General features: G+C 38.8%; 1 protein-coding gene across 1 annotated transcript in view; it reads right to left on the bottom strand.

Moving 5' to 3' along the window:
• INO80 (INO80 complex ATPase subunit) overlaps nucleotides 1-21,744 on the bottom strand; it is a 91,961-nt gene extending 70,217 nt beyond the window's left edge. Inside the window, 15 exon segments of the mRNA XM_043983217.1 lie at nucleotides 435-515; nucleotides 1,061-1,270; nucleotides 2,172-2,239; nucleotides 2,608-2,803; nucleotides 7,688-7,891; nucleotides 10,942-10,995; nucleotides 12,607-12,824; nucleotides 15,884-16,004; nucleotides 18,166-18,321; nucleotides 20,226-20,264; nucleotides 20,266-20,293; nucleotides 20,390-20,557; nucleotides 21,579-21,639; nucleotides 21,642-21,662; nucleotides 21,665-21,744. Of these exon segments, the coding sequence (XP_043839152.1) occupies nucleotides 435-515; nucleotides 1,061-1,270; nucleotides 2,172-2,239; nucleotides 2,608-2,803; nucleotides 7,688-7,891; nucleotides 10,942-10,995; nucleotides 12,607-12,824; nucleotides 15,884-16,004; nucleotides 18,166-18,321; nucleotides 20,226-20,264; nucleotides 20,266-20,293; nucleotides 20,390-20,557; nucleotides 21,579-21,639; nucleotides 21,642-21,662; nucleotides 21,665-21,737 (1,698 nt within the window). The 5' untranslated portion in view covers nucleotides 21,738-21,744.
• Nucleotides 21,745-22,765: the final 1,021 nt, after the last annotated feature.

Here is a 22,765-nt window from a genome sequence, read left to right on the forward strand (position 1 = left end):
TGAAAGATGAAGAAAGTAAAACCAGAAGAACTGCATATCTAGTGAGTAGAACATAAAGTTATTTATAATTATTTCGAACAATGAGAAACAATAAAATTAGTTAATGCAATAGTCAATGTTACTACCATACAATTCAAGTTAAAGGACTCTTTTCTGTTAATAGTTGAAAACCTAATTGTGTTCAGGGAAAATACCTTTTTGGGAGGGATATCATTTGGAAATTTATTGGGAAATATGATTGTCAAAATAAAATGTATCAATAAATTTTGCTGAAAGGATGGGTAGGAATTTAGGTAAAATGTGGAAAAAAGGCACAGAGACACAAGACCAATAGCACAGTATGCGTTCAGGGCATGGGGTATGAGTACAGGTAGATGGGAGAATTGAGTATATAGAAAGAAGTAACATGAAATAAAGACACTGGGGTCACTTACTTCAGCCAGATGTGCCAAGAGGGCAATGCTTTGTACTGTTTTACCAAGACCCATCTCATCAGCCAAAATTCCATTAATGCCCTGAAAACAAACAAACAAACGAAAAACCCAATAAGGAGTCACTACTTCCCTTAGAGAGTCGACACCAATATTTAAGATACTACAAAAGTTAACCTAGACAAGAAAGTAGGAACAATGTCCAATGGGAATGTGTATAGGAATAACTATTCCTAGCAGTGTATTTATACAGCTAGAACTGAATAGCAAACAGTATAAAAGAAACCTAATATATTCACCAGAATCTTGGATCATTTATCTAATGTGAGCAAATGAGTATGTAGTTGTGTGTACTATGCCCTCCCAAATTGGACAATGTATGCAAACATAAAGAGATTTCAAATAAATCTTCCAAGTAGAACATAGCTCTCTGTGGTCCATTCTTCATAAAGAAGTCAGATATCATTCTAAGGGGTTAGCAACCATCTTTTCTTACAAAATGAAAAGACAAGGTGTTTGTAAAAGGGTTTAAATCTAAAATGTTTCCTCGTGATCACTTCTCAATCACCTGGGTCAGTGACTGACTTTAAGAAAGCAGGTACAAAGGGTGCCACAGGTCTTAAATTCACCTGCTCATACAGATTGGCCAACCAATTCATGCCTTTCAGCTGATAGCCTTTCAATTTGCCATTAAAAATTGTGGGCTGTGGAATATCGTCCCCAGCTCGGATTGATGGGTTTGCCAGGCTATAACTCTCCCCAAATCCAGTGCCAGATTTGTTTGCAGCCCGGAGGGCTGCTGCCCGGCTCTCTTTTGCATCTTCATCAAATGATCTTGTCTGGAAAATAAGAACATTTAAAAAATAGGTAAGATGCTAGCAAAAGTCCTAAAATAATGTCAGTACTCTCCCTTATAGTAAGAGAAACAACCATAATGGAAAAACCATTTTAAAATCCTTAATAAAAAATAAAAATAAAATAAAATAAAGGGGGGCAGCTAGGTGGTGCAGTGGATAGAGCACCGGCCCTGGAGTCAGGAGTACCTGAGTTCAAATCTGGCCTCAAGACACTTAACACTTACTAGCTGTGTGACCCTGTGCAAGTCACTTAACCCCCATTTCAACTGTTGTATTTTTTTTCCCCAAATTAATAATGGAAGGGGAAGCTGGGTGGCACAGTGGATAGAGCACCGGCCCTGGAGTCAGGAGTACCTGAGTTCAAATCTGGCCTCAAGACACTTAACAGTTACTAGCTGTGTGACCCTGTGCAAGTCACTTAACCCCCATTGCCTCACTAAAGAACAAAACAAAACAAAACAAATTAATAATGGAAGGAAATGCTAAATTTAAGTTACTGATGAGCATAAATAAAGAAATTTTTTCTCATCCAAGTTCACAGACCTTCTTCTTCTAATGCACTGAACCATAGTAAACTGCCTTCTACATTAATACAATGGAACAAAAAAAAAAAAAAAGGGAAAACAGGGCTAACTTCAATCAGGACATCTTCACATACTGACCATGAGATTACTTTTCCCCTTGCTGTACAGAAGGACAGCCCAAAAAAGTAGAAACTTTCTTAATTTTCCAAAAGTAAACAGTGAACTTGACTGACATACAAAAAAGGAATTGCTTAGAAAGATTCATAGAAAATGTGATCAACAGAGCCTTAGTAAAAAAAAAAAAAAAAAAAAAAAAAGGTTCTTTTGTGGATCATTTTTTTAAAACCTTGAAGACTCACCCGAGCTTGGTGAATCTGGTAAGCGTCTTCAGCATTTTTTAGGGCTTGGGCTTTGTAGTAGTTGCTATCTAAAAGTAAAAACCCACACAACATTTGTAAAAGTAGGTTATCTTCAAAACAAGCATTCATACAAACACCAAAAGATATAATTCTCACCACACACTGGTGTTTCTACTATGTGCAATTACTGTCAGGCAGCACAGCTGCTTCATAAACAATTATAACTGGAAGAACTCCTAGGACCATTAGTTCAATGCCCTCATTCAAAAAGGATGGATGAAACGGATGATTAATGAGGTTAAATGACTTAAACTATGGCCACATAATTAGTGGCAGGCCTGATAGCCAGGTGTAGTGACTCCTAATTCTGTACTACTTCGATAATACACTAGGCTACTATTCAGTCTTCCTATATAGTTCCCAAATCAGGTCTCACCATAATCCTCTTGGGTGATGTTAACTACAACCCCTCCACCAATGTCAATTTGTCTCTGTGTTGAACTGTCCTCCAGTTTTCGCAAGATTTCTTCCTGGATTCCATCATGTCCCATATCCCGTTTGCGACTCATAAAGTGGGCATACAACTCTGTCTGGGTGATGAGGAAGTTTAATTTACGTTGTTGCCTTTTAGCCTAATTAAAAAAAAAATTTTAAAACAAACAAAAAGGTATTTAGCTTAGTTTTCACTTAGTTATCTCAAAACTAGTAATAAGAAAACATCAAAGCTTAGGTAGTCTAATTTTTCCTGGTAAACCTTTAAGTCAGGTCAAACTTATATGCAAAAAATGTTTGTTGAAATCAACAATTCTGTTTTATAAACTCTAAAGTTATGGAAGTAAGAATTACCTCCACTCAGAAGTCTATGGAAGTCCATATTTACTTTCTTTAGCACAATAAAAGCCCTTTGCTTCAATGAGGCTGAAATGCTTATGTCACTGCTTGTGATACTTATTAATACAATTATTACTATGAATAAAAAAACACAAAAACAAGAACTCCTGTTCCACCCCCATCACCGAATCTGACAGTATCAAAGCACTTTCCAAGAGATTATCTCATTAAATAACCCCACTGAACAAATGAGGAAACTGGAGCCCCAGAAGGTAAAGTGCCTAAGGACATACAATTATTAAGTGATATAATCAAGTCTAGATCTCAGGCAAATGTATTAGCACTATGCACTCAACAGTGATTATTACAAACAAATTATTAAAAAGAAACCAAAGCCTACATCAGATACCAATACAATTAGTTTACATGTATTTCATCCAAAGCATTTCAGGCAAAGAATCTATGATTTTGCCAGTAAGAACTCATGAGTAGGAACTCACTCAAAGTTCAAGACTTAGTTTGACATATTGGATAAGTGCTAGGGGAATTGCCCAAAGCATAAGGAATTAAGTCACAAAGCTAGTTAAATATCAGAGTAAGCAAACGCTCTCTCAAAGAAACAGAATAATATTCCCAGGATTCTGCTTGAAGTTGAGAGGCTCCAGCAATACCTAAAAAAAACTCAGAATGATACCCATAAAAATGTTTAATCTTGAGCAACCTAAATTCAAACTGCCTACGACCTCACTAAGAACAATCTAGACCAGTTTAGTAAACACAATTATTCTTCAAGTAAGACTAACACAAATTGGAGGGCATGGCAAGATAAGCAGAAAGTATATAAGATTGGAATCCAAACCTGACCATCCAGAATTAGAGAAATCTTGATGTTTATTATAGGATGCCGACTGCTGCAATACTAAAGTGTTTGGGTGAGATGTACTCTTCAGAATGAAAACATATAAACTCTTGACCATAACCATAGACTTTTAAGAAATCCTACTTTTTCATGCCCACATTCTCCATCATGCCATACTCCCTCTAGTACTCTATCCCAATAGAGAAAAGGTATCACTTATCAGCTTTCCTAAGAGACATAGAGAGGTATTCTTTGCCTCATCAAAGGAAAGGTTTCTAGAAGCTGAGTGTAATAGCCAAATTCAACAAGAATCACCTGGGTGTAGCTAGTAACATGTGGATAGGATGGAGAGTCATCATATTTGCTGAGAGGTTCTTTATACTTTATTAGCATGGAAACTTTTGTTGAGTACTACAGGCTACTATAGCATTTCTCTGATATGTAGAGGTTGGTACAATTTCCAACACCAAAGATAGTTGGGTATTTCTTATGCAACAGAATTCTACCCTTCTAGGAAGCAGCATCTGCAAGAGGACTAATCATGGCTATATGTAGTGATTCCCACTGATGGAGCAACTTATGAAATCATATGAAATCATTTTGGTCTCTCGAAGCTAGAACAAGTTCCTGTTTTTCCGGTCAAACTTCAATGGATTTTCTGCTAGTTTATGTTAAGATGCTTTTCTTCTATTCTGGGGTTGGCAAACTACCACCCAAGAGCCAGGATATTTAAAAATGTAAAACCAGCTTGTGGGCAGCAGTTTGCCCAATGTCCACATACTTCTTAACCTCCAAAATGGCACCAAGGGTAGTAATGACGATTCTACTGGCACTGGCTCACTTTCCTGTCTTTCTAAAGTAGGTCTCTGACAAATAAATGATCTTCTTTGAGATCCTGCGTGTTTTATGAGTGTTTGGAAAGTGAAATAGCACTGCCCTCCTTGAAGTCCTGCAGAGCCTTCCCTCTTCTCTCTACTATTCAGGAAGAATAATTAGACCCGATTTGGGATTACTAAAACCTTTTGGTAATCCTGTGATCTTCTCAAATTCCAACTGAAAGGAGATATTTCTATGCAAACTCTTTGCCTTCACCTATATGGATGTAGCTTTTATCTGTATCCATCTTTCATTGTGCATTTGATCCATTCTATTCTTTTTTCTTTTTTAAAAAATTATTTACTTAGAATTATTTTCCCAAATTACATGTAAGTACAAATTTTCACATCAATTTAAAAAAAACAACTTTGTGTTCCAAAATCTCTTCCTCCCTCCACCCCCCCAAGAACTCAAGCAATTCAATATAAGCTATACACGAGCATTCATGCAAAACATTTCAACATTTAGCCAGGTTGTAAAAGAAAACAGACAAAAACAAAACTTCAGATAAAGAAACTAACAAAAAAAAAAGTATGCTTCCATTTGTATTCAGACACCATAAGTTCTCTCTCTGTAAATGGACTGCATTTTTCATAAGACCTTCAGAGTTATGCTGGATCACTGCGCTGCTGAAAATAACCAAGTCATTCACAGCAAATCATCTTGCAGTACTGCTGTTATTTTGTATACAGTACATTTCACATTACATCAGCTCATGGGGATCTCTATGGGTTTTTCTGATAGCATCCTGATTATCATTTGGGAGGGGGGGGAGACGCAGGGCAATGAGGGTTAAGTGACTTGCCCAGGGTCACACAGCTAGTAAGTGTCAAGTGTCTGAGGCTGGATTTCAACTCAAGTCCTCCTGAATCCAGGGCTGGTGCTTTGTCCACTGCGCCACCTACCTGCCCCCCATTTAAAAAAATCATAACTACATTTATATAGTACTTCAAAGAGAGATTTCCTAATAATAAACACAAGGTTGATTCTTGCAACAACAGTAGTAGATAACATTTATATAGTACCTTTGACCTGACAAAGAATTTTCTTCACAGTAGCCCAGCAAAGTAAGTACCATACATTTCACCACCATCATCAATCAAACCTTTTCTTCATTATCATCAATCAGTACTCCTCAATTCCCAGCTTCTTCCATCATCATCATCTTTACTCTGCTTCAAATTTTTTTCACAGTTACTATTGTTAACTGTTTCCCTCACAAAATTGCTGCAAGTATTGATTTTGGAGTCAGTGGCTGCAGCATCTGCTTCTGGAGCTCTTAGCCCACAGATGGTAAGGGGATCAAACAATTGGCCAGGAGATTATACTGGTTTCTTTGCTAGGACTGAGGCAGGACTCTGTAGCTTTGCCCATACTTGGATCCAGGTTTCAGTCTTGGATGGCAATCCCAGGTTTGCAGCCACAGTGGAGTGGGATGCTCCTCACAGTTCCAGGGCAGAAAAGCAAGGCTGGTTGGTGGTCACTCATAGACCAGAGCACAGGCCAGAAGAGTAGTAAACACACCTCTCCTTGGATCATATCACCTTGGAAGAACTGAAAGCTTACAGGTCCCTAGAAGTATGTCTGAAAATAGCTGTGCAAACTCCCTGAAACTTAGCTCTTGTTTTGATCATGGTTTTCAGGTAGTCCAATAATTTTCAAGTGATCTCTCCTGGATCTATTCTCCAGGTCAGCTGTTTTTCCAAGAAGATATTTCACATTGCCCTTTTTTTTTTTTTTAATTAATTTGGATTTGCTTTATTGTGTCTTGGTTTCTCATAAAGTCACTAGTTTCCATTTGTTCAATCCTAATTCTTAGGCAATTATCTTCTTCAGAGAGCTTTCCATTTGGCCTTTTGAAGCTGTTGACCTTTTTTCATGACTTTCCTGCATCACTCTCATTTCTCTTTCCATTTTTTCCTCTACCTCTCTTACTTTATCTTCAGAGTCCTTTTTGAGTGCTCCTGTCCTTTGACTAATTCATATTTTTCCTGGAAGCTTTGGATATAGGAGTCTTGATGTTGCTATCCTCTTCTGAGGGTGCACCTCAATCTTCCTTATCACTAAAAGAAACTTTCTATGGTCTGCATCTTTCTTTGTCTCCTCACCTTGCCTGTCTTTTACTTGACTTTTAACTCCTTAAAGTGGGGCACTGCTTCCAGGCTGCACTGTCCCAAGCTTCACAGGGTCCCAGGTGGTACAGTTTAAGGAGAGGCACATTCTGCACCTGCCTGGCCTGTGCTGTGGTCTGAACACCCTGAAGACCAGGGGAATTGTCCTAGGTTTTGGTCAGTCCTTTATTCTGAACAAATCTGTTCAACTTTTGCTTCACCACCCACCTCTCTCATTTCTTTGCAGAGTATGTCTCTAAGTTCTCTGTTCAACTGTTGCCTGTCCATCCACCTTTTTTTTCCTTGTATCCATCCTCCAACCTACCTGTTTACTGGCTGCATGTATGCTTCTGCTCCCCCACTCCACTATGTGTGCACAAATAGCACTACATGTAGACCTCAACCCAGCCCTGCACTTTATGCTCAGTAATTGTGTGGCCTACATCTTGAATAATAGGCAGGGAACAAAAGGCACCTGACCTCATCTGGCCCCAGGCTAATTTAACCTGGCACTCTGCCTGTCTAGTAGATCCAAACAGTAGCTGATAGCACTGTAACACTCGAATCAAGCCAACCCACATGTGGGTTGTGAGCATGAGGGTAGTGGTAAAGGTTAGAATGAGAAGCATAACTAAAACACAAAAACATCTAACCGGATTTCTAGTCATGCAACATATCCCAACAACCACAAAAACCAAGAATTAAAGAAAAGGTCATGCTTCTTAAAAAGGAAAATTTGACAATGTCTGGTTCAATTTAGAAACCAATGAAATAAATATGAACAATTTTGACCTGGATATTGCAAAGAGAGCTTGTTAAGATTTTTGCCTTCATCCTACCTCCCTCATCTCTTCATCTAGTTTACGCTGCTCCAGGGCCTCCTTCTCAGCACGTTTACGGTGCTCCTTTTCCACCTTTTCATACTTCTTCCAATACAGAAGCATTTCCTTTGTGAGGCGGCGAGCTCGAGGTAGGGTCTCCTTACAGTTCTTTTGAGCTTGGATGGCAGCACGTCGTACTTCCCTCATACATTGGTGGGCAAGCTGCAAAGAGAAAGAACCAACATAGTAGAAAAAACAAAATACTACATGTCAGTTCTCCCTGATCCTAAACATCAATATTGGTCTTCTATGACAAACACAACTCTTCTATCCATATTCATTACAAATAACATCACTTAAATATTAGTAAGTTCATTTTGGGTTATTCTATTACCAGAAAAATACTCTGGAATGACTTAAAAACAAGCAACCAAAAGAGATTATAATGTTATAGGCTGAAGCAGATAGAAGTTTCACTTGTGTACTTATAAAGAAGGACTTGTCTTAGTAACTGTATTTACTAGTTCTTAGAGATATGTGGTGGATCTTTTAGTGATAAGCACTGAGGGGGATGGAATACTTAATGAAGTATTATGAGCAACATCTTGCTACTAGAGGTTGGGGTCTACAAATGAAACAGAATTGAAGCACTCAATAGACAGTACATAAGATAGGTAGGGCAATCAATGCAAGAGAGAAATATAGAAGAGGAAAATGGTCTATAAAGAATATAGAGTGCCCTATATAAAGAATATAGAGAGCCATATCAATAGATCAATCCATCAACAATCACTTCTTAAGCACCTACCGATTCCAGGCAGAGGTGTTAAAACTGTGATACTACTAGCACTAATGACAAAACAATGACCCACTCAAAGAAATTATATATAGAATAAGTACAAGGTAGTTACATACAAGGCAATTAAGGAGGACAATCACTTTAGCAGCACTATATAGGACAGAATGGAATGGAAAGAGACTTAACAGCAGGGAGACCAATTAGAAGGACACTGTTATAGTCTAGGGAAGAGATGATGAGGGACCTAAATTAACGTGGGACTTGTATGAAGAGAAAAAAGGGTTGGGTTTGTGGAAGTAGTAACAGTAAAATTTGGCAACGGAATGGATAGGCAAGATGAGGAAGAATGAGTAGTCAAGGATAATGCCTATAGCTTATGAACATGGGAGAACAGAAGAATGGTGTTGTCTTCCAGAGAAACAGGAAGTTGGAAGAGCCGAGTTTTGGGGAAAGATACCAAACTCTGTTTTACACATTTTAAAATGTCTTCAGGACATCCAGTTGAAATGTTCAATAGGCAGCTGGTGTGAAGTGGGGCTAAAGCTCAAAGAAGAGATAGAGGCTAGACAGGTAAATATGTGATTCTTCTACAGAGATATAATAAAATCCCTGGGAGCTGATATGGACAGAGAAGAGAACAGGGCTCAGTAGAGCCTTGGTTTATTTTTCCCTGCCAGAGCCAAAATTTTTAATAAGTGCCACTATGTGAGAGCTGGCCTCTCAGGTGGTTGGCCCTCATTACCACTATGGCCCTTCCCTGTAGCCTTCTTCTGAGAATGAGACTTCTTCTTGGTAAAAGAGGGCCAATGAAATATTAAGAGGAGAGTGAGAAGGTAAAAGATCTTCAGGAACAAGAAGGTTGTTTGTGGAGGGGCGTGGAGGGGACTGGAAGGTGCAGTCAAACAAACAAGGAGGAAAAGGAATAGGAAGGACCCAGAAAGAACATATCTAGAAAAGTGGACAATAGGGTTAAATGCAAAAGAGGGCACAAGAAGGAAAAGAAGAGAGATTTATTAATTAAGAGGTCATTAGTAACTTTAGAGAGAACAGTTTTGATTGAGAGATAGGGTTGCAAGCTAGTGTGGCAAAGGGTTGAGGACAGGATAGGAAGTAGAGCTTTTCTAGGAATGTGGCTGAGAAAGGGAAAAAAGCAAAGAAAATGATAGTTTGAGAATACCTAGTGAAGGTTTTTAAGAAAGGAGAAGACAGGTAAATAGATAGAGATGCAAAGACAAGAGAAAATGAATGAGTTAAAAAAAATTAAGTGCTTCCTATAAGACGGGGGCCATCTACTGAGAAGAAAGGAGAGAAGGGAGGGGTTTGGCCTTGGCAATAAGAAGGACCACTTCAATATTAGAGGCAAAGGATAGAGGAGAGCATGGAGAGTGCTGTTAAGGGGTATTCATGTGAAGAAAAGGGAGAGAAAGAGTTTGCCAGAAAACTAAGAAAGCCAAAGGGTGAGAGAATGGAGAGGGGAAGATATGGGAAGCCTAAAGAAAAGAAGAGAAAGACTGAAATAACTTCTTTGGGGAATAAGATAAGGAGAATCATTTATGGAGAATGAGAGGATTGTCTTGTTGATATGAGGGCCCAACTGAAATCGGATAACATGAATTTGTAGTGTATTTAGTTTGCATGATTGTGACTTCTGGCAGCTCCATTCACCTGTATATGAGTACAAGTTAAAGCAGTGGAATTCAGAGCTGAGATTGGGCAAGAGAGGAGCAGCAATAAATTAAGAAGGAAAAGGTTTCTAGAGGAAAGAACAAAATGGAACTGAGATTGGGGAAAGAGAAGGAGTAAAGTCAAGTCAGATTTAGGGGTATTACCACTGAACTGAAGCATAACAAATGAAATCCTACTAAATTGACTAAATTACCTAAATTAAAAAATGATTAAATTACCTCATTAGTAGGGGAAAACAGTATTGACTCAAGCCATAATAGGTCTGCAAGGATTAAGAAGAACAATGACCATAAACTCTTTTTTGAAAATGTTTGACACTAGATGGATCAGGTGAGTCAACTGATACAAAAATTATTATAATTTTGCTTTGAAATAAAATTTTCATCCTATTTTCTTTGTCTTATGGATAATAAAAAACATATTCTATCAATTGATGCAGCTTGGTTCTCCAAAATACTAGTCTTAAAACATAAAAGAAATGTTTGCTGATTTGAACTGAATTTTTTACTCTCTCTTTTACAAGGGTCAAGGATTTTACTAAAGTGGCTAAAAGATATGGCAAGTATCAAAATTCCAAGAAAACTTTATTTACCAAATGGAAGACAAATGATTAAATTTTTTTAAAAAAAGGGATTTGGATAGAATGGAAAGTCTTGAGTTTGCTGATTAAGCTAATCAGCAAAAAGAAGACAACCAGTGCACTGAGGAGAGATCAAGAAGATAAGAATTTACTCCAGATTTTAATCATAACATAAAACGTGCAAAAAGTATAAAACTTCAAGCTTACCTTTCGGCTATTGGTGAGAAATAGGTTACGGGCTGAAGCTTTCTGCTTGTTGGCCTAAAAATTAAAGGAAGAACATATCATTTAGGATCAACTTCTTCCCACATGATGTGTGTGTGTATCTATCGAGTCTGGTAATGAAGTTACTATTCAATTTTTTTAATTATTATGCAAAACAGAAATGAAGCAGCTAATTCCCAGGGAAAGACTTGTTAAAATTGATACAGAACTGCAATTTCAGCATCACTCCTGAAGTTGTTAATAAATATTAACTACCATCAAGACAAGAAAGAAAAGGTCAAAATTTTAGCTATTTCATCAAGTCTTTGGTATATTTGTGGAAAGAATCTAAACTATACATATGCAGGGCCTGAAAAAGGAAAGAAAAAAACCAGACAAATTTCTCCTCCCTTTATCCTCAAATCCTATTTGTACTTTTTTTCCCCTCCTACCTTGATCAGAACCCACTCTCTTCAAGGTCACTTTGTAAGGGATAGCTGGAAACAAAAATGCTAGAAATCTCCATATAGTGCTGCTGTGGGTTTCTAGTTTGTGGTCCAAACTTTAACTCCAACCTAAGCAAATGGCTGCTAAATAATCACGAGATACTATCCAATGCCGTGAGAGGGCCAAGGTAAGCCATGTATGAGCCATGTAATGTGGCTTGGCAGTCTGTCACCCCTTTCCTACCTTGTGGCATGTCCTAGAGTTCCTGGTTCTCATCTCCTGTTGTAGCCACTTCACCCACAAACATTCCCCCTCAGTTGAGAATCGTACCAGTCTCACATTAAGGTTGGATTTCATTTGTGTGTATATGTGTGGTGTGGAAAAACAAAAGGAAAAGAGAATTGCTGAATGGCATACCTAAGTCACTGTACAGCTATCCCCACATAGCCAGAACAGAAGTCCAACCTGAAGTCCCTTAAGGGTTAGTCTTACCTCCTAATTGTTTAGGGATGTTTGGCTTCTTTTAAAAATGGCAATTGCTCCTTCTCAAAATGCTATATTGCCCCTTTCTCAGCTGAAAAGGTTGCACAATCCAGTTTAAAAGATCGTTCAGGATCACTGTTTTAATTTTTAACACTCTTCCATCCTGACTTTGTTATTATTCAAGGCCATCAAGATATTTTCAAGTATTCTACAAAAACATCACTTGTGCATCTCCCTATTCCTTTGATATTACAACGGTTTTTAAAAAAAAATTATTTTGGGTGGGGCAATGAGGGTTAAGTGACTTGCCCAGGATCACACAAGCTGGTAAGTGTCAAGTATCTGAGGGCAAATTTGAACTCAGATCCTCCTGAATTCCAGGGCCAGTGCTTTATCCACTGTGCCATCTAGCTGTCCCCCTTGATATTACTCTTAGATGCTATCATATCTCTATTTGCCTGAGGTGTTCTACACATGCCAACATACCACACAGCTCTTCGCCAGTGAAACCTCCCTCCCATTATAGAAAAAGGGATGACGCATAATATGGAATCTCTTCAGATCCAAACCTAGAAGGAAGCGTTGATAATCCTTCCACATTTTTCTTAATCCTCAATGCAAACCTTCCCCCCACCCCCCTTCCTTGTGAGGAAGCCTGGTTTACTTGCCTCTTCTGCTGTATCCACAGTGATTTACCTGTCTCCTTACTTCATGCACAGGATGTGTGGGACGACTCACCTTTGGTAGTTCCTTTTTCACAATGCTAAGCCACACTTTCCGTCGGCGAGCATTAAGCTGCTCAATGGACAAATGCTTCTTCTTAGAGCCAGGGAGAGGAGCATCATGAGAGAACTTGGCAAAGACTTTGGTCTGGTGATGGTGGCGCCGTGGAGATTCCTCAGAAGAAAAGCTCTTCCTCCCTCCGTCTCTTTTTTCTCTCACTTTTTTCAACTTGGCTATAAAAAGGGGCACATTGTCACAAGGCTGTGGGTTTTCTGTCTTACTTATACACAGGTAAGATCCAAAGAATTACTTTTCCACATCAGGGAGGTTTCAAGGTTTTTTCCCAACTGTGCCTAACATTTACGTTCATATTCAAACTCATTGTCATTCCAAAAGAACTTAGTAACCTGGATAATAAAAATTCATCTGCCCTCTACTTAAGTGAACAAAAAATACAGACTACATGCTAGAGAACTAAGAATTCTCAAAGATGCAAACTAAAAAAGGAAGCCTGAGGGATATTAATGTCAAATGGCAGTCATCAGGAAAGAGAATTTATTCTGACCTGGCAGGAACATCAGGTAAATAACAGGAATTGACAGACATAAGAGGGGAAAAAAAAAAAAAGATTTGATTGGCAATAAACCAAAATTTCAGTAGAAACACTTAAGGGTTAGAAACAAAAGTGTGGGTAGTGGAAAAGGATGAGGAAAAGCAAGGAGATAAACAAGAGGGATGTGGAAAAGAATAAAGACGGGAAGATGTCTGAAAATAGCCTCCAGAATTGGTGTTCAGACTTTTAGTGAAATGAAATCTGCTTCACATAGATAGTTCATAACCTTCTCTTCCTGTTTCCTTCCAGATTTCCAGCTGCTAAGAGTTCAATTAAGAAAGGAAACCACATTTCCTGGCAAATACACAACTACAAGGCTTCCAATGAGGACCATAAGAAGGTAATCTATTGTAAATCATCTCAGAGAGCAGCAATTATAACACACTCCCAAAATTTCTCTTCACTCTGCATTCTGCAAATAATCTTTTTCCTCTCAGCACTCATTTTCAACATTACAAAGCATGAGGTGGACAACAAAAGTAGGGAATGCTGATAAGAAGGGAAATAACTGCTCTAAACAATGGGCTAAGTGTTCTGGACTCCACCCATTTTTTTTTTTAAGTGAGGCAATGGGGGTTAAGTGACTTGCCCAGGATCACACAGCTAGTAAGTGTCAAGTGTCTGAGGCCGGATTTGAACTGGGTACTCCTGACTCCAGGGCTGGTGCTCTATCCACTGCTCCACCTAGCTGCCCCTAACTCCACCCATTTTTATTGCCATCAAGTAAAATAGGTAAAATTCTTGCCCTACTTGCAACCAACTTAAATTTATTTATTTATTTTTTGCTATTTTCTTATACAGCTGGAAGCATGGAAACTCTCATTTTAATACTTCAAGGATACATGACATCATCCACCTTCCACCAACATAACAGCACAACTGCTTACAAAGCCTGAAGCTGTGCTTTATGGGTGGGTGATGCAATCACTCGCTAGGACCAATCTTCTTTTAGGGAACAATGGCCCTTGGAAGAAAGGCACAGAGTCTGTCACTCAAAGCCCATCTGACCACTTCCCAGCTGAGCAAAAGCTGCTGGAGCTTGTGCTTAACTGGACACAGCCTTAGCATCTAGGGAGATCTCCAATCTAGGACAAGTAAGGGACGCCAGGGTGGGGAACTTTACACAACAAGAAATTCAACAACAACATAGAAAAGAACAGAATAATAAAGTTGACTCTCCCCAAAATAAATGGATCCCAACGTATTTGCAGGAATCTGACCTTTAAATATATAAACACACACGCAACTAATGTGATTTAATTCTCTAACCCTGATTTCCATCCACTTCATGTAAGTATTTTCATTTGTTTCTTTGCATTTCTTTTATATTGTGCCATTTTATGACACGAACAGTTATCACTATATACCATTTATCCCTTCCACATCATGACTTTCCTCTTCAAAGTTTCACTATATTGCAGGTCAGCATAGAGAAATTACATGGGAATTTTGTGGAAACCACAGAAAACACAGAAAAAAACTTTAAAACAACATATGTGCAGTAATTATATATCAACATAGGTTATTTTTTTCCATAAAAGTATTTTATTATTTTCCAGTTACATGTAGAGATAGTTTTCAACATTTGTTTTTACAAGATTTCTAGTTTCAATTTTTTTCTCTCTGCCCCTCCCCACTCCCCAAGACAGCAAGCAATCTGATATAGGTTATATATGTACAATCACATTAAACATATTTCTGTATTAGTGCAAGAAGAATCAGAGCAAAAAGGAAAAATCCTCAAAAAAGAAAAATAACAAAAAAAATTGTATGATTCAATCTACATCTAGATTCCATAGTTCTTTTTTTTTTCCTGGATTGGGAATATTTATCATTTAATACCATGATAAGGGGGGCGGCTAGGTGGCGCAGTGGATAAAGCACCGGCCCTGGATTCAGAAGTACCTGAGTTCAAATCTGGCCTCAGACACTTGACACTTAATAGCTGTGTGACCCTGGGCAAGTCACTTAACCCCCATTGCCCCGCAAAAACAAAAAACACAAAAAACCCATGATACTATAGATTTCTCTGGTGTGAAGGGAGGGCCAAAAAATTTTATGCAGACTTTCCAGATCGCAGGGGCACTGTACCCCTTGCCCTTGCAATGTGGAAAGGATAACTGTACTATACTAATATACTACACTGTACTGACATACAATTAAGTCAGCTCTTCCTCAATTGTTGGACATATAAATTTTCTAATAACACAACATAAAATAACTATGGATATTCCGTAAACCATTCACGTAGAAGACTAAAATTTAATAGCGATGCACATGTATTGATTGGGGGCAGCTAGTGGCACAGTGAGTAAAGCACTGTCCCAGTATTCAGGAAGACCTGAGTTGAAATCCAGCCATAAACACTTGGCACTTTACTAGATGTGTGAACCCTGAGGCAAGTCACTTAACCCTCATTGCCCTGCAAAAAACAAAAACAAAAAACAAAACACAAAACACATTTATGATGTTTAAAGATGAACTACATCACAGAACAAGATTAAGCAGGCCAAACATAAAGTAATTTACCAAGGCTAGAATAATTGATATCCTTCCAAGGGTAGAGTGTGAATTGTAGAAACCTTGTGGAAAGGGCAGGTATTTAGTTTAATTTTTTCCCCCAAGGTCCTGAAGCTAAGAGTACAGGATGAGAATGGAAAAGTCAGTATGGATACTTGCCTTTCAATTTTTTTTCCTCTTTGAATTTCTTTTTCTTGGGCCCAAGTACATGCCGCTGCTGCTCATAAAAAGGGTCATATGTGGAAAGTAGCCCTGCACTATAGTACTGGTACTGCTGCAACTGAAAAGAGATAGCGAGAAAGATTTGGCTATTGCCTCAACACAATTAAACCTTTAGTTAAAAAAGCACAAATGCAGGGGCAGCTAGGTGGCGCAGTGGCTAAAGCACTGGCCCTGGATTCAGAATGACCTGAGTTCAAATCCGGCCTCAGACACTTGACACTTACTAGCTGTGTGACCCTGGGCAAGTCACTTAACCCTCATTGCCCTGCAAAAATTAAAAAAAAAAAAAAGCACAAATGCTTCAATGTAGAATTATCAAGGTAATGCTCAATATCTTAAAAGACAATTGTCTTTCACTGTTCGTGTAGTTCAACTATGGCATAATTCACAGTAATATGAAGAGAGAAGTTAAGTTTACAACAGAATGATAGAAACAGTCTAGGAGAGGAAAATCCTTATCACTACTTAATCAGAATCAGAAATGTTTGGCTCAGTTCTGATGCTTCAGTTTGAGAACTGTAGCTTATGTTTTTTTAGAGATCTCCTCTTCCTTAGTATCTTTACATTAGAAATGTGAAGGACTGGTTAAGGAATCTCCTGATCTTATCTTTCTGAGTTGTCCTATTTTCAGAAACACTGGACCCAAAGTATGCAGGAGGCACTGAAAGGGTCAAGGACGAAGCCACCCCCTCCCACCCCCCCAAAAGCTGATATAATTTGTTTCTGCATCCCAAACTGGATTCCTTGTGTGTACTTGGGAGTCAAGACAAGCCCAGACAGTCTGCACTAGGCTTGTACAGCTGGGACCCTTGTAGATAAGGAAACCATTATATCTTCATGTCTAGCAGTTCCCGAGGAGACAAGTTTCTACCATGCAAGACCATACCGAAAATGCTGGTGGTCTCAGAATTTGGACTTAATGAGCACTGGCCATTTAAGATATCCTCACCTCCTTTAACTCCTTATTTCCTGTTTATCTTCACATCACTGTCTCTTACTAGCATGGGTGTTTTTTTGTTTGGTTTTTTTTGGTGGGGCAATGAGGGTTAAGTAACTTGCCCAAGGTCACACAGCTAGTAAGTGTCAAGTGTCTGAAGCCGAATTTGAACTCAGGACCTCCTGAATCCAAGGCTGGTGCTTTAGCCACTGCGCCACCTAGCTGCCCCTGCCTCATTTTTTAAAAATTAAAAGCATACATGCTGGGGGCGGCTAGGTGGCCGCAGTGGATAAAGCACCGCCTTGGATTCAGAGGGACCTGAGTTCAAATCCAGCCTCAGACACTGACACTCATTAGCTGTGTGACACTGGGCAAGTCACTTAACCCCCACTGCCCCGTGGGGCCCCCCCCCCCCCAAAAGAGGCAGCACAAGTTACCATCATACTATGGGTTCTAACAACTGGAGCATTAAGCGTGTACTAATTACATGCTTCTACAGAATCTCGGTAATAGGAAATCACTAATTTTGCCTGACTGGTTTTATATATAGTGCAGAATATTCCTTTAATCAGTGAAGAGGATATGTCAATGCAATTGGGCAATTTGCTTTGTGTTTTTTCCAAAGGCTATATCCTAATAAGCTACCCCACAGTCAGAGACTCAAACCCACAGAATAGCAAAGCTAATTTGCCACAAGGCACTTTTCTATTTAGCAAAAAATCAATAAGGAAAACTTTCTATTTCAAAAACTAAGAGCCCCAGGACCAATATTCTGGTGAAAATATAACTTTCAACGATTACTATTGGAAGTAGAAATTTACAAAGAGAATAGCCAAAGCTTGAAGCACACTGGATAGATAAATTTTCGCCTACGTTTCTAATATGTTTGCAGATTTCAAGGGTTTTTCAGTATTCCCTGAAACCTTCTGATGGAGCTACCCCTTGACACTGACTGTGAGTAGATGGGGTGGGGAGTGTGGGGGTGGGGGGTGCCATCTCTGTGTTGCTGCTGAACATGTATTAAGCCAAGTCTAATAAACGTAAGAAATTTGACCCAGAGAACTAGCCTTGATCAGATGAGATGCTTCATAGATGGCAAATGTATAAAGTAAAAGAAAATGTCTTTCAGGATGGTATCATAATTTAGGAGTGTGTAATGCTTGAAGTTTTGCTTGTTTTTTTAAAGCATTTAAAGATGTTAAAACAATGTATTTTCATATGTAAGGCACAATCTAGAACAGAGGCTGCTTGCACAGAGCAGAGGATTATACTTCAATCTCACCTCCTTGTCCTTGCTGTACTTATTCTGATGTAGTTTCTTATATTTGTGCAACCTCAGCATGTTGTGGAGCTCCTCTCTGGTGAGATTGATTTCATCATCCCCATCTTCTTCACTTGGAGAGTCTGTGTCACTGGACTCATCACTTAGCAAAATGCCCTGGGATAGAAGAGGAGGGTAAGGCTTGGTATGGGAAATACTTACATATGGCTCTAACTCTACCATATTTTCCTGGAGAGCAGGAAATGTTGGATATCTCTGAATTCTTGGGGCAAATCCCAGAGACTTGCATATAGCGGATATTTAATAAATAAATATATGTGGATTGGAATTGAGGATTTAATGGCAATCACAAAGATCATTCCTGTTTTCCTAGAAAAGGAAAGCCTTTCAGGGGTAGCTAGGTGGCGAAGTGTTATAAAGCACCAGCCCTGGATTCAGGAAGACCTGAATTCAAATCTAACCTCAGACATTTGACACTTACCCTGCACAAGTCACTTAACCCTCATTGCCCAGCTCCCTCCCCCCCCAAAAAAGGAAAGCCTTCACAAGGTGGTCCCAATCTATCTTCCAGCATCACAAAATTATATGGCCATCCTTCATGTACAGTGTTGTCAGCTAAGAAGAATTCTGATTAATGAAATTAACAACCATGACCCTAGAAGCCTAATAATGAAGCATGCTATCAATTTCTGACAGAGGTGTTGGGTATATAAAGTGAAACATATATTTTGGGGTCTGGCCAATGTTACCATTGTTTTGCTTAATCTATACATATTCCTTACAACTATTTTATTTTTCTTGTCTTTTCAAATACAAGAGGAGTGGAGAGAAAGTGAAGAGAAGAACTAGGTTTCCTCCTCTCACCAAATTAGTAATGAACAGAAAGCTGGAAGAAAAAAATACATAAGCAAGCAGGCTTTGAAATATATGTTTAATTTGTTATGTACGTTAAAAAGTTAAGTTTGAGGGGGCAGCGCAGTGGATAAAGCACCGGCCCTGGAGTCAGGAGTACCTTAGTTCAAATCTGGCCTCAGACACTTGACATTTACTAGCTGTGTGATCCTGGGAAAGTAGCTTAACCCCCACATAGCCCAGCCAAAAAAAAAAAAGTTAAGTTCTATGTAATTGAAATTCAGTTTCATTTACAATCATCTCTTTTCTGTTCTATAACATATATGGTAATGTTAATTTTATTTTGTGTCTGTTAAGTTTAGCCAAAAAAAAGGAAAAAGAAAAAGTATGATAATTAAACCCCAATGTACCAGGACATTTAAAAACAAAAAACAAAAACCAACACCTACCACCCCAACAAGAAGAAAAGAATAAAGGAATAAGGAAACAAACCACAAAGCAATGTGTGCCAGCCTGTAAAAAAAAAAAGTCTATTTCCAAGAAGCTAGAGAATTTGGTTATTGAAGGGAAACGTGTTACATGTTTAGTAGCACTGACTTTATAAAGGCACTGTGAAAATAAACAAAAACTGTACCATATTCTCTGTTCTACTATGTAGATGGAAATATTCATTTTATTTGGAATTTGTTAAGTTCACATAAAAATAAGTTTCGGAGGGGCAGCATGATGCAGAGGGTAGGCAGGGGATTTGGAGTCAGGAACTTGTGACTGTGAGCCAATTAACATGCCCTCTCTAGCTCTAGTCTACAGTTTCCTCATTTGTAAAATGGAAGGAAGGTTGGATTCAATGACTTCTACAATTCCCTCCCGGCTCTAAATCTATGAACCAAAAGCCGATTAATATACATTAAATAATGTCAAACTCCCGAGAACAAAGATATTACATGAAATCAAGAAATTATCATCACAAGTAAAAAAATGACCAATTAGTTCAATCTGGCCAATAGCAGGTAATCACTGTTCAATGACTAGAGAAAAACCAGACTAGCATTTTTCAAACTCCCGTTACACTTCTCCCAAACTAATGCTTGGCTTAAAAAGAACCTTATCTTGGAACAGTAACCCAACAAAGCAGATCCCCATCTCTTAAGTTTTTAAATTCTTTTTACAATAGTTAAAATCAGTTATCGTTATTTGTCATCCCTTACCTTCAGCCACTTTCTGCTTTTCTTTAGCTTAGAGAAATTTATATAAATTTCCTTTCTCAGATTTGGTTCTGGTGTAAAGAAGCACCAAAAAACAGCAGAATGATATACCAAATAGACTTACAAAGAGTGTTTCTAGACCCAGGAAGGGCATTCGGCCAGCAGACTGACCTGACTGCAGGACTCCGTTCAGTGATATGTGTTTAACATTCAGAATTGCTTGCTCCAGAGCTTTCCCCAAGCAAGAGTTGGGTGGTTCTTCCTTAACTTGTATCAAGGGATCCCCAGATTGAGGCAACAAAGGGTTGTCATCCAGTCCATCTTCACTGTCATCACTGTTAAGAAGATGAAGAATGCTGATTCCACAAGCAGAGCTGGGAAATGTTAATAATTAAGATACTGGCAGGGCAAGCCACTGGGCCTGTCTACAGAAAAGTGAAAGTTGCCCACACCTAAGAAATTCTGCTAAAGTTGACTGCTATTTTATTTTATAAAAAGATAGGGATTGACCCTGTGATTTCACTGGTACATGGAATTTCTGTGTGAGGAAGCTCCTTCTACCAATGCAGATGAGCACATTCTTTCAGCTTAGAGTCTTACATGCCAAGAGCAACTCCACTGAGAGGTTTGACTGATTGCTAGGGTCAAACAGCCAGGATGTGTCAGAGGCAGGGACTAGAATCTAGATCTTCTTAGCTTCAAGGCCAGCTCTCTAACCACTATACTGTATTATTTTTAAAATCTTATCATAAATAACATCATCAATGAATACCAAAAATGAATATGCTAGACAAAAAAGAAGATATGTTAATACTGCTGTGTCCTTTCTGAAGGAAGCTGAGCTGGAGCCAAGTCAAGAGGTTAAATGCAATTATAAGCAAAGAAAAGGTCTTCAATTGAACACTCTGCTGCCATCCAACCAGTTATGGTCATTTCTTCTTCAGTCTCTAAAGGGTGGCATAAAACAACTGCTTTGTACCTTCAACCAGCACACAAAGATGCTTTCATCTTACATGGTTTTCTGCTCACACACACACTTTAAAAAATGCTACTATAGGGGGTAGCTAAGGTGGCACAGTGGATAAAGGACCGGCCTGGATTCAGGAGGACCTGAGTTCAAATCGACCTCAGACACTTGGCACTTACTAGCTGTGTTACCCATGGGCAAGTCACTTAACCCTCACCTGCCCTGCAAAAATAAAAATAAAATAAAACAAATAAAATGCTACTACATCTTAGAAGAGTTTGGGGCTTAAAAACAAAATTTACATATTTTAAGACACAACTGATAAGTCATACTCTGAAAGAAAACTTGGACATGATGGCAAACTGTCATACTAAACTAGATTAGCATACCTAGAGATATTCCTGTTGAAGATGGCTGACGTCTGTCGCAAGAACTGGTCTAATCGCAGGCCCTCTCCAGGTACTGAAGATAGAGGGCTTTGCCAGCTCTGGGCAGCCGCCATCATCCCCGGCACCAGCTCCGAGGCCATAGAACAAATCTCTCCTCATGCACAGAGTCTCTGATTGCACAGCTATAAATGAAAATAATGAGTAAAAGGAGAAATATTCAAATCAAACTATTCTATCTCTTCTTTCCACATTCACATCATTCCTACTTATCAGGAGTTGATTCCCCTCCCCCCCCAACTCCAAGTAATACAGGTATACCTCATTTTATTGTGATTCACTTTATTGCACTTCACAGATAGTACCTTTTTTTTTTTTTTTTAACAAATTGAAGGTCTGTGGCAAACCTGTGTTGAGCAAGTTGATTGGCACCATTTTTCCAACATCATGGGTTCGCACTGTGCTTCTGTGTCACATCTTGGTAATTCTCACCATATTTCAGACTTTTTATCATTGTTATATCTATTGTGGTAATCCGTAATCAGTGATCTTTGATGTTACTATTGTCATTGTTTTAGGGAACCATAAACCAGGCCCATATAAGACAAGAACTTAATGGATAAATATTGAGTGTGTTCTGACTGCTTGTCACCCACTGGACAGTTCTCCTCCCTCACCATTTCCTCAGGCCTCCCTAATTCCTGACACAAAACAATATTGAAAACAGGCCAATTAATAACTCTACAATGGCCTCTAAATGTTCAGGTAAAAGGAAGAGTCAACTGATATGGCAAACACTGCTGACTTATTTTAAGAAATTGCCACCTCAGCCTTCAACAGCCATCACCCTCATCAGTCAGCAACCAGCACACTCAAACTACAGTATAGTGGTAAGTATAACTTTTATATGCACCAGGAAACAAAAAAATTCATTGTGACTCATTTTATTGTGATATTTGCTTTATTGTTGTTGTCTAGAACCAAACCTGCAATATCTCCAATGTATGCATGTGTCACAAAAGTCAGTATGGTATAGAGAAAATAATACTGGGGGCAGCTAGGTGGCGCAGTGGAAAGAGTACTGGCCCTGGAGTCAGGAGGACCTGAGTTCAAATCCAGCCTCAGACACTTAACACTTACTAGCTGTGTGACACTGGGCAAGTCAGGTAACCCCAATTGCCTCACAAAAA

Source organism: Dromiciops gliroides, chromosome 2 (assembly GCF_019393635.1).
Source record: "Dromiciops gliroides isolate mDroGli1 chromosome 2, mDroGli1.pri, whole genome shotgun sequence".
In the NCBI taxonomy this organism is placed as follows: domain Eukaryota; kingdom Metazoa; phylum Chordata; class Mammalia; order Microbiotheria; family Microbiotheriidae; genus Dromiciops; species Dromiciops gliroides.